The sequence below is a fragment of the Xiphophorus couchianus genome, chromosome 1, assembly GCF_001444195.1.
Source record: "Xiphophorus couchianus chromosome 1, X_couchianus-1.0, whole genome shotgun sequence".
In the NCBI taxonomy this organism is placed as follows: Eukaryota; Metazoa; Chordata; class Actinopteri; order Cyprinodontiformes; family Poeciliidae; genus Xiphophorus; species Xiphophorus couchianus.
This window is the reverse complement of record NC_040228.1, coordinates 16,916,712-16,935,879: the sequence shown is the minus strand read 5'-3', so window position 1 is coordinate 16,935,879 and position 19,168 is coordinate 16,916,712. Positions and strand designations below refer to the sequence as shown.

At 38.3% G+C, this 19,168-nt stretch overlaps 1 protein-coding gene across 2 annotated transcripts; it reads right to left on the bottom strand.

The window, feature by feature from the left end:
- Positions 1 to 651: 651 nt before the first annotated feature.
- Positions 652 to 18,622, bottom strand: bgnb (biglycan b). 2 transcript variants are annotated; one of them, XM_028019583.1, is made up of 8 exons: positions 18,382 to 18,622; positions 12,019 to 12,283; positions 6,488 to 6,600; positions 5,733 to 5,946; positions 5,483 to 5,593; positions 5,162 to 5,255; positions 3,013 to 3,151; positions 2,727 to 2,924 (listed from the first exon to the last, which is right to left on the bottom strand). In XM_028019583.1, exons 2-8 carry the CDS (start codon positions 12,266 to 12,268, stop codon positions 2,727 to 2,729), a joined length of 1,119 nt encoding a protein of 372 aa, XP_027875384.1. In that variant the 5' UTR covers positions 12,269 to 12,283; positions 18,382 to 18,622. The 2 variants fall into 2 exon arrangements, with proteins under 2 accessions (XP_027875393.1, XP_027875384.1); XM_028019592.1 differs by lacking the exon at positions 18,382 to 18,622 and having other exon boundaries at positions 652 to 2,924; positions 12,019 to 12,268.
- Positions 18,623 to 19,168: the final 546 nt, after the last annotated feature.

Here is a 19,168-nt window from a genome sequence, read left to right as displayed (position 1 = left end):
CCATAAAGACTGGATTAGTGAATCGAACATATATTACTTGTCATGTTAATAAATTGTGTCTGATGTTTGCATCCCTACAGCTCCTCCAGAGTTATCGTGGACCTCTTGGCTGCCTCTTTGAGTGTTGGTACTGTGATAATTTGTGGATAGATGAAGGACCAAAGTGCAAGCCAGAGTCTGGGTGAGTATGATGAAAACTTTTTTCTTTAATAAAGAGTCCAAAAAATAAAACAAACTTACAAAAAAATCAAATAAAAATAAACATGGAAACGCAGGGAGGCAGAGCAGAACAAAAATTCCTGGAACCAGGAACAAAAAGTCAGCAGACAGAAACGGGGAAGTAACAGGACTAAACGGATGGAAGTAGCAGAAAGGAATGAGAGAGAGAGGTGATTAAATACTGGTGTGTGAATACTAGAACAATGGTCCAGGCTAACTGAGTAACAGATTGCATGTCTGAGGAGACACAGAAAATGGCACAGGGGCAGGGGAGAGTACACAATGGGAATTACGAAAAAGGATCTAAGAGTAGTATATGCGTAGACACAGGGAATAAATAAACATAATTAACTAGAATCTCTAAGAACGGATTGAACTAAAGTGACATAGAAACAAGGCTGATCTAATCAAAATAAGAAATCAGAAATAAAAACATTATAAACAAACCCTGAAACAACTCAACAACACAGGACCCTGACAGATACAGCTCTGATCTGTCAGTGTAGGTTGATGTTTATGTCCTTCTAGGCCAGTGTTTCTCAATTCCGGTCCTCAGGCCCCCCTACCCTGCATGTTTTAGGTGTTCCCCTTCTGCCACACACCTAGATTGAATCTGTGGGTGATTAACAGACATCTGCAGTTCTTGATGGCTGCAGAACAGGTCATGGAATCATTTAGATCAGCTGTTCTGGAATAGAGGCATGTCTAAAACATACCTCTGTTAATTCCAGCCTGAGGACTGGAATTAAGAAACACTGTTCTAGGCTTTGTGGTTGTGCTGTAATATTGGATTATACATAGTGAAATAATCAAAGCCGTTTAAAATGCTTCAAATTCCTGTATAGTTGTTTTACTGTTCACTCATCACTGTTCTTTCACAAACCTCTGAGGCCTTCACATAACAGGTTGACTCTAATTAGGTGACTTCTGAGAAAATGGTTGCATGAGATTTTATTTCAGATATTATAGTAAGGAGGGGCAATCTACAATCTATAAAGTAAACATTTTCTTAAATTAAATTCAGCATTTTATTCTTTCAGTTCACAATTGTGCACAGTGGTGTGGTGAGAACGTTCAAAAAGCATTCAGCCCTCTTTAAGTCAAGATTGTATCCAATGAATATCCAGGGGCCATAAAATGCAGCTATAATACACATCAGTGTTCAAATGTGGAGAATATTTCTTAATATTTATTTATTAACTTTACAAAGTTTGATTTCATTCAAGATGTATTTTCCTTTTTTTATTTTCTTCTTTATTCCAGACACACCATTCAACCCAGGGCCACCAGTTTGTTGGGAGGTTTTCTTGCTGTATGCAGCAGGCTAAAAATGCCTTTATTCACATGCAGCAGTAGGTTGTCAGATTAAAGAATAGAGACAGGACATAATACTTATAGCTAAAGTAGTTGCACATAGGGGTACTATTGTAAACATGCTACTTCACCGCCCACCTCCCCCCAAACCCTCCACCCGCTGCCCCAACCCCCCACTCCTCCATACTGTACCCTGAAGCAAATAAAGCATATAAGAAAATCTGTGCAAAACAATGCTTTATCACTACTACTGTTTCTTGCACTTTGTGAACACACTACCTTCATTGTCTTAAAGCAAGCGGATGTATTTATTGAGTGTGGGATAGGCCCTGACTATATTTAATAAAAGGCACAGAATGAATTCAGTAAGAAATCTGTATAAAATATTTCAGTAAGGTGCTTTAAAAGGATTTTCCTTCTGATTATTATTTTTTTTTATCTCTGGGTCTAGGAGATGGAGTAAAACTACTCTGACTTTCTAACTTCATATGTCAGAATCACAGAGTTTATGACCAAAATACGTTAAATCAGTGAATTAACTAAAATGGGGACAAACTTTGGTTTTGTTGTTTGTTTGTTGTTGTTTTTTTACAAATCAGCACACAGAGGACATAGAGTACCTTTATATATATAGAGAGAGATATAGATATAGATATATATATCTATCTATATATATAGCTATATATATCTATACATATATAGATATATACTGTATATAAACATTCAAAAATGCACTACTTATCAATGTTTTACTTATATTCCTTACCACAGAAAATAGCAGTAGAAGCTCAGTCACAATAACAACTATTGTAAAGATTGATGTACTGAAAGGTTTCACAAGGTTTCAGCACTCTTCACACTGACTTAGATGGAAAATAGCTTCAAAACTGCAAGCTGAAAATGCAAAGCTGGTTGCAGTTCTGCACATATTCTTCTATCCACCTACTTCAAGTTCTGGGATTATGTATTTCACTTTGCTGTCTACTCCGTACGTTTATTACCCATCTCCTCCATTACTCGATTTCACCTCAAACGTAACAATTATAAACTCAATAATCTCAGACATAGTTTCCTTTCGTGACATCTCAAGTGTTGTTTTCTTTTTAGACATTATTTTAATCATGTTTCTTCTATTCATTTTTTCCTCAACACTTTGGCCTCATTCTTTGTGTTGCCAAGCATTTCCGTTGGTATTATTTTTTGTAATTTCCGAACTGAATGGCAAACCGGTCATTCACACAGCGGAATGTTGCCGGCTGCACCTCCCAGTAGTTCACAGGGTTTTCAAACAGGCTGATGCCGTTATAGTACGTCCTCTTCATCCCGAACCCTCGGGGGCAGAAGTCGTCCACGCCCACCTGACTGATGTTGTTGGAGTGGAGGTACACCACCTTAAAAACAAGGCAAGACGATAAGTTAGAACAGGACAATTTTAAAAAAATACAAATCTGTTAAAAACAAAAGGTTATTCAGGCTAACCTGTAGGTACTTCATATTCGGAAGGCCTTGGGGAACGCGTGTGAGCCGGTTGTTGTCCAGATGCAGCTCCCTCAGCATGGGCAAAAATGACAGGCTGCCATTCTCTATATTGCGGATATGGTTAAAGCCAAGACCCAATCTAGAAAATGAAAGAAGAGGAAAAAAAGTTTTAAATTCAAAAACCAGTGCCTTGCTCTTATAACAAATTCCACTCTTCACTACCTGAGTGTCATTAAAGCAGCAAAGTGCTTCCCCTTAGTTGGACATAGAAGTAGTTCAATTCTTTTCTTCAGAAAAGAAATAAAAAAAGGCAACTGATTTGAATTTGTGTATTTCACATGGGACCTTCTGACATTTAACCACCATTAAGCACACAGGTTAATTATTAAAATAGAGTCTTTTTTAGAGAAGCAGATCTATTATTAACATTTGTGCTTTTAAGTTTTTCAATATTTATTATATGAAAAGGTTTCTAAAGGTAATTACTATCAACCTTTTTTAACATCGATTACGCAAAAAACTGCTGAGACAAACTATTTAAATTGGGACATGAAAATAGGAAAGATTAAAATGACATAGCAAACGATTTTGCATTATTAGATAGTTCATTGGAACATATTAAAAATGCCTCTACTGTGGTGGAGGACACACAATATATTTCAAAGTATAAAGTCTCCTCTAATTCTTAGAAAACAACTATTTAGTTATTCCCACGCCCTGAAATCCATCTCAACTCGGAGCTCCCATTTATAAAGATTACACCAACCACTAATGGCTTCCATACTGTGAGGAGAATCACACACTGTTAGTTGTGTTGTTTGGTTTGTTTAGCTAAATGACTCCAGTCCCGTCATACTGAAAGCATTTCAGTCAAAGGGAGGAGCATCAAAGAAGCTGTAGATCATGGTTTAGATTTAATTATCATGTTGAGTCTTCCTTATCTTTATTAGTGCTCCTCTTTGAAGGTTAATGTGAGGCAATTGTGTTTGTTTTGGAAGGCTTAGGATTTAATGAACACAGCCTCAGTCATGACCATAGTATTTTTTATGATACTTGCTGTGAACTGTCTACAGTGATTTGCAATGCATACTTGGGAATTGGAGGGAAAATAATCTGTGGTCTTAATTTCTTTTTTCTTTTAGAAAATAAAAATCTAAAAAGAATTACATGCATTTGTTTCCAGCCCCAGATTAATTGGTTTTGTATCTTTGTGTACAGTATACGCATTTGTCAGACACTCAACATACAAATGAGGATTTAAAAGTGCAGTTGATAATAAGCTACTGCTGCTTTGTAGAACTTCCTTCTGCTGTAATTGTAACTGGAAGCCTCTACCAGCTCTGTACATTTGGAGTCTGAAATTTCTGTCTGTTATTTTACTCAAAATTTTAGTCATATTTGATGGAAAGGACCTGCAAAAAATACATATTAGGTTTTGACCATTCAAAGACATAATTATGCTTGGTTTTAAATACTATAACTGTAGCTCTGGAGGTATGTGTAGGGCGGTTTCACATCAGTCTCAAGTTTTTGCAACCTACAACTTTCCTTTCGTGTATTTAGCACCATCCATCTTTACATAAATTATGATCAGCTTTAAACCCACCTGCAGCATTATATTACTGTAAAAATTAGACTGACAGAACTGCCCAAGAAAACCAATATGCTGTTTATGTGTAATATAATAGTATCTTTAATAGGGTAATTCTTTTCTGTACAATTTGCACACAACAATAATTTTTTCCAGCATCCCATTAGATTGCTTTTTGAAGCAAAAATTAACCAAATGTGTGCTAAGAGAAGCAGCTTTTGTTCTTTATCACTGTTGTTTGCGGATATTGTTTGTGCGTCAAATTTATGGGTGTACTGGAAACATGCGAATGCAATGGTTCTTATGTTTGTAAAAATAAAATGAGATAAATTGTGTTAAAATGTTTAGCATGTTTAAAATTTGTGTAATTAATTAATCAAAATTAATGCAATTTGATTAGTTTGGTTTGATTACGTAGTTGAAATCAAACCATCTCCCAGTAATTTCAGTCAAGAACTCTTGCTAAGATTTGAAAAGGTAATATTGTGGTTTGTGACTGGTTTTCAGATGTAGATCAAAAACAGTTAAAACAGTTTGGTGTTTAAGTGTGAAAAATACCTCTGGACGTTTCTGTAGCGGCTCAGGTCCTCCAGTTCCACAGCCTGGATCTGATTGTGGTCCAGATGAAGCTCATGAAGACTGTCTGGAAGATCTAAAGGCCAAACCCCAAACATTTGAGTTACACAACATGAAAGTAAAATAAAACTATCTAAAATCTGAAAGGTTAATGCATCAAAAAAATAAGTAAAATTAAACAAGGTTAAATGTTTTTAGAGATGTAAAACAACTTCAGGCAAACCCAGAGCCAATCCTTTGAATAGTTCATGAATTTTTGTTTCTAAATTTCTTAGACTTCCATCGAAATATCTGACTTCCTACCTTTAGGCACTCCAGTTAGCTTGGCCTCTGATATACGCAGATAATTTAATTTCAGTCCTTTAAAGGCTCCAGGCTCAAAACCACTGTTCTGGATAGGGTTTGCTCCCATTTCTGCAAGATAAAGTCAATATTAAAGCTATGAAATAAACTTTTCTCCCTTTAATTTACCAAGTCCGTGGTGGTGCCACACATACTGTGGCGAGTACCACAGAGTATAGCCGGGATTGTTGAAGTCATCGGCATTTCTAACCTATGCAATGCATGTTGCCCAGTCCTGAGAAGGTTCCAGCTGCCACCTTCTTGATGCGGTTCTCGTGAATCCTCAGCTCAACCAGAGAGGCAGGCAGGTTTTTGGGGACGGCGGCCAGCAGATTCTTTGAAAAGTAGAGCTTCTGCATGTGCTTCAAAGGGGCAAAAGTTTTGGGATGGACTTTGGAAATCTTGTTATTCCTCACAGAGAGTGCCTAAATATAACAACCAATGAAAACACAAAGTCAAAAGCTCTGTATTTCATACGGATAAGACCTTCATTAGGATTCTTTTTAAAAATGTGAATGTGGAAAAACATAACGTTGTATGCAGAGTGCACAAAAGTTCATTTATTTAGCCTCTGCTTCTACTATAGTGGTGTGTGCAAGGTATAATCTGGTAAGGCTAAAGCAAATGCACAAAGATAGTGAGCATTTGCTTTACTCAGGAAGTTCATAAACTGCCAGACTTAATATTTCTTTTGGTCAGGGATATTGAATGAGCGTCAGTCTTGAGTAAAGCCTTTTTGCTTGGAAGTCCTCCATACTCCAAATTGGTCACGTTTTAATACAGTTAAGGTTTTCTGTGAACTGAGTGAGAAACAGAGGGGAAATAAACTTCTAAATCCCAAAGAAGATGAGGATCAAGCTGAACCTTCACAGAAATAAAGCCAATAAAAGCAGCAGCTGCAAAACTTCAAAAGGTCAATAAGGAGCAGAGCATTATGAATAGATTCCGACTGTGTGTGTCTCTTACATATAAGTTAGTAAGGCCTTTGAAGTCATTTTCTTTTAGCTCAGTGATACGGTTGTTCTGCAAGTCCAGAAACTTGGTGTCTGGAGGAATATTCCTGGGCACCTCTGTCAAACCTAAAGACAAGACCAACAAAAACAGAGAAGAGAGTCATCCTCCATTAAATGCTTCCCTAGGTGAGAGTCAACCAACACCCAAAAAGCAGTTTGTTTTCCAAAGAAAACCTCAAAGGATAATTCACACAGACACACAGTTTTAAAAAATAAATAGCTGCACAAATCACACCCCTGCATAAACTTAAATGATTGCTTTCATGCTATTTTAATAAAAAGGTTAACATTGACGCATACTTGGAGGTCACACGTAGAAATCTACAGTAGTAAGGGGACAGACTCACAAACAGTCTCACAGAAACATGAGCTCCCCTAATGCCAAATGGGGAACCCAGATGTTTTCCATCTGGTTTCCATTTGACATAAGTCACGAAGGATGGGACCAAAACGCCATAAACTAGGGCACACATCAAATAAAAAGTACGGGTGTGAAATGAACACATAAAAAGAATAAACAAGCTGCATGTGTTAATGTGCAAGTGGTGAAGCATTGTGATGTTAAGAACAAGTGTCTTCATTTTGTCATTTTTGTCCCTGTTAAAAAAAACAAACACAGTTGCACTTCCTAGGGACATATTATGGAGGGAGGTTGATTTTCTTTTTCATGAAGCTTATAGTTAAGAGTGGCTCAGGTTATCCTGAGCTATCGCTATAGTTATATGCTAAAGTTACAGTTGGAGTTACAGACTACTTTACTTTTCTACACTTCATTTTTGCATTATTCACAGCTATTGTTGCAATTACTTTTATATTCTGTTCCTATTTTTTTTCTATACAAGACATATTTAGTTGCTAAGTGCTTAGCAATATGCCATTGCTTAAAGATTAGTTGTTTATTATGTGAAATCTCCCTGTTTATCTTTTCCATAGAAAGTAGCCCTGGCCCAGCAATTCTAGCTTTTGTCTTTGTCTCTGTTTTTATATATATATATCAGTCTAACCCATAGACAGTCACTCCAGAGAGCTACAGATACTGAAACTGGTTCTGTTTTGGGTTTTCAGCCTGTTATTGGAGAGTGGTTTCTCTCCACAGTTGCCACTTGCCTTTCAACTACTAACACATCACCAAATATAGTTTCTTATTACTTTTGCCTTGAATTGTGACTATTTAACTACCCCTAACTGAAACAAATTCATGGCGTTGTATTCCAGTAGCTCTTGTAGCATCTGCACCAATAGGCTGTTTGTTTTTCAGATTGGAACTTGCCATCAGATGCACCTGGGCCCTGCTTTTTATTGTGTCTCATCTGCTTAGTGGGAAGGTCATGGTAGTTGCTGCAGATAGTTGAGGTCCACAATAAAATTTGTAGTTTCTCAGAATTAACTGATAATTGTGAGTAGGAAAAGCTATACAGTGGTTTCTGTGGTGTCTTGGCTCATGTCGCTCCAACACATGTCGCTACCAGGTAAGGTGGGGCTCGGCTCAACTTGGCTCTTCTTTACACACAGACAGGAAAGATGGTCAGACATGGCAAAAATACTCACTGAAACACAGATGTTCTCCAAAAAAATGGAAAAAACCCAAAGCTTAGTTCAAGTTTCAGGTCTAGTAATGGTATGAATTGGCAGAAAAACCTTTCTTCAACATTTGTCACCACACAATTGACTGGAGACTCAAGAATGTGAAAACTCTCCTCATTCTTCAACATTTAAAAAATAAAATGGAATTTGGAAAGTAATAAAGCTGACATTCCAGGGTCCTACTAATGAGCTACTGTTATCCCTTCTTTTTGATGCACCAACTATTTTTGTTTTGTGTACATTTTTCTTCAATGATTTAGTGGATGACAAAAAAAACAAACAGACATGCAAGTTGGCACAACTCTACATTTTTAAAACTTGAGATGTTGACTGTCCAGTGTCACTATATGTTGATGGTCTATCAGCCTATCTAATGTGTATTTACCATAGTCGACAGAATGAAGCTGGAAGAGAAATCGTGTGATTAAAGCTAAATGCTCGCTAAAATTGGGTTCATTCAAGTTCATGTTTTGCCATTTAAAACATCTCAAACTTAAAGCTGCAGCAATTTGAGGGAATTCAATATTAATATTTTATATAGTGTCAATTTCTTTCATTTTTAATGGCTTGTAATTGTTGACACCATGCTGCTCCCCTCGACCCCCGCTCCCAGTGCCCTCAGTTATACATTACAAGACTTTTTGACTGAGACTCTGAAAGCAGACCCTATTGTAGCGCAAAAGTGATGAATAACTCCCACTAATATTCTGGGTTTGAACATTTTAAATGACTATAGTTAAATCATAATGTTGAGTTGAACTTGATTTCACATAGCTTCTTCAAGGTCCTCCTAACTGTCATCACCCTGACTACTCTCTATTGATGAGTACGATACTGAATGCTCATAATTACATTAGGCAACCCGAATTCAAAAAACTAAAAATAATTTTTAAAAAACCTAATACACCTGCTTTATTCCTAAAAAAATGACTCATTGCACAGCATAACCAGTAATCATAGAAATGAGCCACAGAGCCACGTGGACACATGTATCAGATGTGGTCAGAGGACGTGTAAGCACATCTGAACCCTGTTAAAACCTCATCTGGACCAGACCATGATGCAACTAGAACGACTGGTGAGAGCGCGCCAGCTGTCGCGATGGGACTCAACCAGCCACCAACCACATCTGACCCACAAGACTATGCCCAGTGTTGTCCAACTACAGTTAACTTTAGATATATGACTTAGGCTGTACGGTGCCACACCCTGAATGACACCACACAGGAACAAACCCTGAGCAGCTTCCTCTGGTAATTACCACACCCACTCAAAGCTAGGAGACCTGCTGCAGTGGCTTCATCCAGGAAATTATTCAGTTTTTGCCACTGGTGAATCTACAAAGAGTAATGCAGTGCGGTCACAAAAATACTAAATATTCTTGGGAAAAAATATGATTTTTAAAAATTTTATGTTTGGTTATGGTACTCAAATGCAGAATTCAGATTCATTCATTTGCTGTTTCAAATGAAGGATGATACACTTTTTCTAGCATATGTTAATTATTACAAAAGAAGAATTCAATAACCAACCTTGTTTAAGCCAACATCGGCAACACACTGTAATTTAAACTTTAGAAGTAAACATTATATGTATGAACTTTCAAAAGTCAAACTGAAGTATCAGTCAATAGCAATTTAGATTATGGTTCCACATTACCAGCAGAACTAAACCAGTCATGAACAAGAATCTACCTAACCTTTCAAAATAAGCAGTCTTCAAAAATTTCATACAGCATATCATTCCAAAGGTAGATTGCTCATAAATAGTATCATTTTTTTTTGTGAATCACTGAGAAATTTTTTTTTATTTTATTGGATCTTCAAATAAAGCTCAGACTTTAAGGGTAAGATAAAAGTCTTCCGCTTTCATGGATTATATTATAAATAAAGTTGGTTAATTATTCCTTTTGGTGTAAAAGACAAATGCCAATCAACAGTTATACCCAAATTTATTCAAACCCCTGGCAGATTTAGAGTTAGTCATTTTCATTCAAACAAGAAGTTTGTTTCCCAGGCAAAAAGGAGACCTCTCTCAAAAGATCATAAAACAATGTAATGAAATATCAATTTACATGAAAAATGTATTAATTTCTCAACAATCTATAAAAAGAAAGATCTTCATTGGCATTGCAGAAATCAAATGCTTTTTAAAAACGCTGGCAATCTTTTGCATGTTTCCACTGGATTTTACCAATTCATGTTTGGTGATGAGCTACAAGTCTCTAAGTCCTCCTTCCCATCCCTCCAAATCATTTATATTATTTCCAAGTCAGAAGTAATGTCAGTCAAATTAAAAGATTGAACTTAAAAGCCCAACTTGGCCAGGGGTTTATTCATTTTGGGCTTAACTGTTAGTTCTCTTAAACACATCAATATTTTGAAGGCAAGGACTGAATCAGATGGCAGGAACCAATAACATTTCTTTTGCAACGTTTCTTGTTTATGAATTACTCTTTAAAACCAGTGACTTCCATAATGAAGACACTGTGAACCAAGAAAGGAAAGACCTGATATTTTTCTTTCAATAGCCAAGTACAACTATAACATTTGTGAGTATTTCCAGCTTGTTTTTGTGTTGACAGTGTGTCTACTAATGAACTTCCATCAAGGTGGAAAAAAAATCTCGCATCTGAATGTAAAATGTCTTGCAACCATCTCTGCAACATTAACATACGGCTCATTTTATTCGGCTTTCTGCACGTAACCCTCCAAGTTTATTTTGCATGCCTGCATCACAATAAAAATAAAAAATAAAAAACTCACCAAGACCCTAATCAAGTGGATCCTTTAAACTTCAAAACCCCACACCGCAACTCTTCACCCATATCAGCCACAAATCCCAAAGCTTAAACACAAACTGACAACCCTTTCACCCACTAAACCCCCCGGTCCCTCACCAACACAAATTCTCAACATCATGTTGGGATGCAGGCTGAGAGGAGACAGACGCCACCACCAAAATACATCTGTTCTAAATAAGCACTTGACATCTCGGAAATTATACGCTTCCACATTTACCCGCTGCAGAAAAGACTGAGGACAGTAAATATACAGAGCTTTTAAAATGATGATTCAACAAAACCATCTTGTCTAAAGACAGATTTCTTATTGGAGCTTAATGGCAAAAATATCACGGAGACACTTTTTTATTTATAGGACGGCTAGAGGACTTTAACTGCTCCCACAAAGGGAAAACTGTTTGCACTTTGAATATCCACAGGATGCTGAAATATAAACAGAATCCTAAAACGACTGAGGCACATAATAAAGCTTTTGATATAATTGAGTGTAATTTATTTGCATAAAAGTAGTATATATTAAGATTTCATCTTGTTTGATCAAACAGTAATACCAGAAGGGAAATCATAACAGTATAAGATCCTTCATTTAGATCTGGAAAGCCTTCTCGTGCTAAACTTTTCATAATTTTGTATCCTGCCCTTCATCTTAAAATCCATGTTCCCTCCATCTTGGATTTAATCAAATAATTAGCATGTGGTCTGACAAACAAAACATAAACCCTTCTCCAAAGTCAGTAAGGAAATGACAGAGATCCTGTTTTTAATGCAAAAATAATTCATTTTTCTCCACCACCCCTGATGTTGTTGATCCAGCCTTTTTTTTATTACATTTTTTCTCTTTAGTGTTATCTCCCACTGAGCATCTACATAAAAAAAAACTGGAACACATAATCCCTAAAGGAAATGTTTTTCCCAGTAAAAACATAACAGCATAACCAGGAGGGAGAAACTGCCTCTTTTTGACCCAATTTATAACTTTGTAAAACTAGATTACTCTGTGCTCCTCAGCCATTAAAGTAGTGCCTTCATGTGTCTGAGTTTCAACATTTCCTTGTTCTGTTTGCCTACTTGGTGTCTTCACATGCACTCTCACTAACCGAGGTCCGAGCACTGGACGACCCGAAGCTGGCAGTGGCATCCAAATGGACACATGGGAACGTCGGGAGTGAGGATCTCCTCCGTGGTTGAGCCTTCCTCCTGATCCCTCACCATCGACATCATCCCGCCGTTCTCCAGACTGTCCAGGGCAAAGTCCCAAAAGCCCCTCTGTTCAAAGGGCAAAGCGGAGGAGCTAGAGAGCAGCTGGGCTGCACACAGCAATAACAAAAGGGAGCAATGTGGCAACATCTTAGATGAAGACACCTGGGAAAAACATAGAGAAATGGGAGAGCAGTGTGAGTTTTACTGAATATGAATGCAGGCACATGGAATGCCTTTTATTCTCAAAACTTTGTGTCAAATAAAGACCCATTCATTAAATTGGAATAACACTCATTTTAGGAATTACATAACTAAATGAAAACATTATGCACATGAATTACACACAGCTGAATGTTTGAAAACCTTTATTTCTGTTAATTATGATGATTTTCCACTTACAGCTAATGAAGACATACACTTTTAATCTGACAAACTGACCTCATCTGAATGCATATTTTAAGTTGGGGTTTTTTATGACTAAAACAACAAATGTTCTGTAACCTTTATTACTTTGCATGCAACGGAGGTATTTCATTCACACTTTAAAACCAGTGATGATAAAGCTTAATCAGGTTTGGAAAACCTTTGGTAAAAAAAAACTGTTAAAATGGATTGAAAATGAGGCAAAGTGATGCATATTTTCTGTCATGGTGCATCGTTTTGGAAAAGCTTAAATTAACTGCTGCAAATGATCTCAAGCAAAAAAATTTGTCTTGACCTCCTTCTACAGGTGCAGAGGACTGTAAATTTATTTGAAATATACAGGTGATGCATTCAATGTTACATACAGACAGTGCCTCATTTCCAATGTTTTGACCCTCCCAACTGGGAAATCCTGTCACTGACGTGGAGTCAATGAAGTGGTCGAAGGATATTATGAAATGGTCTACTTATCCTTAATTACAAGGGCCCTACTGTTTACACCACACCTCACAGGCAGACTCAGGCTGGAGGCTAAAGAGGAGAAATGCACTCATTCCCCCTGTCCCACGTGCCAGAAAATGACCCAGCAAGGGAAAATGTCTCCTACCACACCAAATTTTCACTACTGCCTCCAATGTTCCCGGCAAAGTGAGTCATTTGCTCACTGTCCAATCAGATAGCAAAGAATGTATTACCTAAAATGATGGAAAGGTTTATTCCTTTAAATCAGGCTTTGCAACAAAGCAGGCCATTCACTTGCGAGGAAGTGTCTGGATATTGTGAAACACAGTCTCCATGATGTCAGAGTTGTGTGCACATGCACACACACACACTTGCTACACACTAATCAAGGTCCCCAGGACTTTAAACATGTTTGTGTCTGTTTGTTTGCTTTCTTGGCCTTTTCTGCAGCGACTTGACAAACCAATAGGTGAACTCAACCTGTAAATGTAGACAAAAAATAGTTCATGGATGACCCAAATTTTACTTGGTCAATTGATTTGGACAGCAGGAACTGTGAGCCTTGGGGCTAATCCAATTAAGTAAAACCGACTCCCATACAAGACACATGGATGACCTGAAAGCCTGTAATCTCTAGCCTTGTCATGCCAGTTCCTCCTCTGACCTTGTCTGTTGTTTCTTGTGTGTAGGCTGGAAAGTCTTGTTGTTAATATGTAGGACACAAACAGTACGGTTGTTAAGGAATCTTACTGTGAAATAACATGATATCTAAGTCAAGCTGCAGGAGTGTACGGTGAAGGTTATCTTATTGTCAGAGTCAAAAGTGATTGAAGGATGGATGACAAAGAAGAATGATGTAAGAGGAATTTGGGTTATTTACTTCCAGATATCTAAATGTGCCTTTTTATTGTTGTAATGGTCTATTGTGCCTCATTTTACTATAAATACATCTAAATGTTTAGTGTCCTGTTCTAAATATGCTTAAACTCAATTCCCCATATATTTTATCCAAAGACGTTTATCCATTTATAGTACGTCGGATTGTACTTAAAAGCCGTTCATGCAATCCTCTCTGCAACTAAAGGGGTTTTAACTCTATTCAAAGAAATACTTGCTACTATTTGGGAGAATTCAAGGCAATGAGACAAAGAGCCCGTGCATGATGTGAACCTGGGCTGAAAGCATGAATAAATGGCTCACTGCAGACTGGTCTTTGTAATAAAAATAGCTGCCAAATTATACCATTTTGTAGAAAAGAAAGAAAACACCACTGGCCTTGACTTAACCAGAAGAATGCAGCCAAGAGGACACAGGGAGAGCATATAGAGTCAACATCGCATAATGACATGCAACATACAAAGATGCACAAAAGAGCTGGGTTGTACACCAGACTTATTTATAGACTGACAATTTTAGCCGTTTATTCTTTGCATTGTGACACCAGCGCTCCAACTTGTGGGGCAGTTTTTGTCTAGCTTTACAGGGCTACAGTAGCAGACAAAGAGTTGCAGAAGGGCTGGGTGTGATTGAGGGAAACAAGCAGATGTGAGCCAGTACAGTCTCTCATCAGCTCTTCTGACGTATAGAGCTGCTATAAACACAACATGACGATAAGACTAAACTACATCCCACAATCAAGCTGCCCTAATAACCACTTTTATCTAGCTCTACTGTTTGTGCACATAAATTCCTCATCTTTCCCTTCAGTTAAGCTGCAAGCTGTCAAACATCCGGCACTGATGAAAACAAACCAAAGGCAGAGATTTTAATTGTTGTTGCTTCAGCTTTCCTTCCACCCAATGGCCGTGAATGGTTTAATGGATGGATGCATGCATAGGCGGCTATTTCTGCCTTGCTATAATGTGTGGGGCTGTGAATAGAGTGTATGTGAGTTCAGAGGGCTGGGCGTAGGGTTAGACAGGAGAATGAAAAAGGACCAAAAAAATAGAGTTGGGTAACGAGAGACACAAACAGAATGTGGGAGTTATACATCAACAGTCTTGTTACTGCTCTACATGGCTAAAGTCAAAGGTTAGCGCTGCAAAAATACTGTCTGTTCTTTCCTGGAAATTGAAAGTTACTTTCTGAAGCACTCAAGCACTTTCCAAGTGTTTGAAGGTTTACTTGAAGGTTACTTTCCAGAATGCATGAGGTACTACACTGGAAATTAGTGGATGAAAAATATTCGTACTTCAGCAAACATTTTAATATTGTCTCCTTCAAATAAATCTTGGTTCCTTTAAGTATCCAGTAACTTCCAGGAAAAGTACCAAAATGGGTTTTTAAAAATACATAACACTAGAGGATACCTACTTGCTAAGAACCCTTTTAAGACCCACTTCGTAATACAGCCTGACTCCTGAAAGAACCCAGGAAATTACAGCAAGGTAACCACTAATGCCCAGGAAAGTAACCAGTAAAATGACTGGTAAGCTCAAGAAAGGGACCTTGAGGGGCGTGCCGTGGTAGCGTAGCGGTTAGCGCGACCCGTATTTGGAGGCCTTGAGTCCTCGACGCGGCCGTCGCGGGTTCGACTCCCGGACCTGACGACATTTGCCGCATGTCTTCCCCCCTCTCCTTCCCTGTTTCCTGTCAGCCCACTATCATTTAAGGGACACTAGAGCCCACAAAAATACCCCCTGGAGGGGTAAAAAAAAAAAAAAGAAAGGGACCTTGAAGTTGCAGAAAAGTACCTCATGAGTTTCAAGACTGTAATCATAAAGTTCCATGAACATTAAAGGAGAGTACCCAGTAATTCCCTAAAGAAAACCTGGAGAGAATGTAGTACAATCCAGAAATGACCTTGGAAGTTCTGGAAACATGTCAAGTAAAAGGAATTTAGTACGCAGCTAAAAGTTCAGGAATATACTCTTTCTAAATTCTAGAACATACATATTAGCTATATATTCACCTGAAAAGTACATAATAAACCCTGTAACATATAAATCTTTCTTTTTTTTCCTTTTTTTTCTCCGAAGAGTTTTTGCAGCGCTAGTGGCTCGTATTTTTTGTCAGGACCGGGAGTCGAACCCACGACATCCGCGTCGAGGACTAAGGCCTCCAAACGTGGGGCGTGCTAACCCCCTGCGCCACCACAGCACGCCCCGTAACATGTAAATCTATCTGGAACTATGCAGGCATGCATTGAAGCTGATAAGATTCTCCTGTCTTATATTGATATAAAGCTTCCCAAAGTAATGATGAATCAGTTAATGGAAGGTGCAGCTTTCTCCTCCTGACTGAAACTCCTTGATGCAGTCCTGCCAGCCAAGAGAAACCGGAAACCTTTTGTTTTTCTGTACACAGTAGCTAAAACATAATTCAGCAGTTAAGTCGTCTAAGTTTCTTTAGTGAGCTTAATCATTTAAACTTCTGGAAGAGTTACAACATTTAAGTAAGTTTGAGATTTTATAAAATCATCAATTCTATAAAAAGTGTTGTCTCTGTGGTCTGGACAGGTCCTAACTACTCATTGGCGCTGCTAGAAATCCCTAAGGGTGGACATGCCTCAATCCTCCACAATTCTGGTCAACACGTACAACACTCCTTTATTTCATCTTTCCTCAAAGTAAATGCTGTTTTTACAGTCAAGGTAAGGTGAGCTGAAGGGGGGCTTACCAAGTGCCAGCTGGCACCTAATAGCTTCTGTATTGGCAGCTGCCACGTCAACACTGAGTGCTGATTAAAATCACATGGTTGCTTAAGCTGATCTTAGTGCTGACTGAGCATGAAATATTAGACACTTATTGGTACACCAGTGCAAGGACTTAATCGGTGTTTTCATTTAGGGTAGTGTTGCCGTTCTGAACTTGATCCAAGCTGCAATAAACTCTGGACATATAAAATGCAAATAGCTGAATGTACACAAGCCCTTTGCATGTGGTAAACCGACGACTTTATGGAATATACATAAACGTGTGGTTCACAAATAATCTGTGGAAAGCAATCTGGCTACTTGACTCAATTTCCTTCACTTCTTTGTGCAATCCCTAATTCTTGTCCTCCTCTGACATGAAGGCAGTTACTGCTAGGCGGGTCCGGTAAGCACACTCGGGTGGAGTTAACGCCACCAGCGGCTGTAATTTGGTGAGTTCTGTGCCTAAAAAAAGGAACTGCTTGGCAGCTACTGTTGTGCCGCCAAGCTTCGATGTGGTGGCAAGTTGTCCAGCATTGCAGAGATGAGGACCAAGTAAAGCTGAGCGGAGAAAAAGAGTAACACGGATACATGGAAGGAGGGTCAAATTTCTCAGCAGCAGAGAGATTTGGTGAGACCTGAAGATTCACACCTGTGGGAAGATGTTTTTTGCTCTACGAGTACTGATTTAGTGAAGTAAGAATAATAAAGCAGAGAGGCTCTCTAAACGAATTTAAATAAAAAGCCACTGCTTGGATGCAGCAATTTTAAAATTCAGCCTTCAAAAGAGCGAAAGAGAGAACATAGAGAGGATATGACACAATTAAAACAGAGACATGGACATACAGGGAGTTAGAGAGCACACAGACTGGCAGGTATACAGTGGTCAACCCACAGACTGGCTAATAGGCAGGCAGGGAGGAAGGTCAGAAAATACACACATCACACCATCAATTTCCACTGTCTGACCAATTTTCAGGAAGTCTGAAGTTTGGGCCCCTACACTGTAAATATTTAGTTTCATGAATACAGTTTTTGGCAACAATAAAAACAAAAACAACAAAAACAGTCTACAAACAGACTAAGTACTTCATCCATGAGCTGTTTTTTTCCCCAATTGGTGTTTGGTCTACTGTAACACACCCCAATAAAGTAACAAATAACTATGAGTCCAGGACTGGGTTGTGAAATGCGTTGCATGTTGTACCTCGGAAATTTCTTGCATTCAGGGATTATTGAGAAGTAAAGGTGTATTGATTGAGGGACAGACGTTAGAAAGTTCGATGCAACTTAATTATCACATCCTTTGAGCTGAGTGGAGATTATTTGCGCCATCTAGTGTGCATGTCCAGAAATGAACAACCAAATTAACAGGTTGAGTGGAATATCTGCATGAGCTTTTCTTATGCAGTTATTCTTTTCTATGCTTTCCTTTCCATTTCCCTTTCTTCTGTTTTCTTTTCTTTTATCCTCTTCTCCTTCCCTCTCTTTTCTTTTCTTATATTTTCCTTTCCAACAACAGTTCTACATGTTTATACGTCTAGATTTGTGTTAATGCAATGGCTTGCTCTGTGTCGTATGAATAGCAACAATAAAACGCAGCCTACATTGAAAATAAAGAAAAATATGAATAAGGAAAATCTTAATGTGAAGCAATCGATAGAATACCAAAACTAACTAGCCAAAAATAAAATGTCAAATCAAACTACTTTAGAAAGTATAAAGTAGTCAAACTCCCTACCTTTTTGAAGAAATAAAATATTCAGTCCGAAATAAACAGGGTTAAGGAGATTTTTTTTTTTATCCTTCTCCCCCTTCTCCCTGTGAAGATTTAAAGACGAGCTGCTATATTTTCATCACATTTAGGGATAGTCGCGGCGTCTCCCTCTCACATCCAGTCGCAGTTCCTCTCCCGCACTGCGTTCCTCTGAGAAACGTGTCAGACCACCGCGTGTGCGTCGGGGAATGACTGCGTGTCTGGAGAGTCTAGCCCATAAACTTAACAAGCCAGCCTACTTTCTGGCTTTCGGGGTGGAGGGAAGAATAGGAAGTTGAGAAAATTATTTAGTAAAACGCATAATTAAATAAATCTTCGCAATCCTCACAATCACCCTTTCAGGTGGCCATAAATAATGTTCACAGAAAATGTGTCTTCTGCTAGTTATCAAATAATTAAAACAGTGGAGACGGGATAAAAGTTACAACCCCCTTTACTCTGTCAACACTAAATAAAATACAGTGAAACCAATTTCCTTCAGAACTCAAGTCATGTGTAATTCAGTCTCGAAATAAATCGTGCTGGTTTGTGAAGGCATCTAAGATTTGTTAGGAAACACAGGCTGCGCCGTGGCGAAGTGAGACATTGTTGTTGCCTTACAGCAGTGCTTCTCAATTCCGGTCCTCAGGCCCCCCTGCTCTGCATGTTTCAGATGTGCCTCTATTCCAGAACAGCTGATTCAAATGATTGCATGACCATCAAGTGCTGCAGAAACCTGTTGATCACCCATAGATTCAAACCAGGTGTGTAG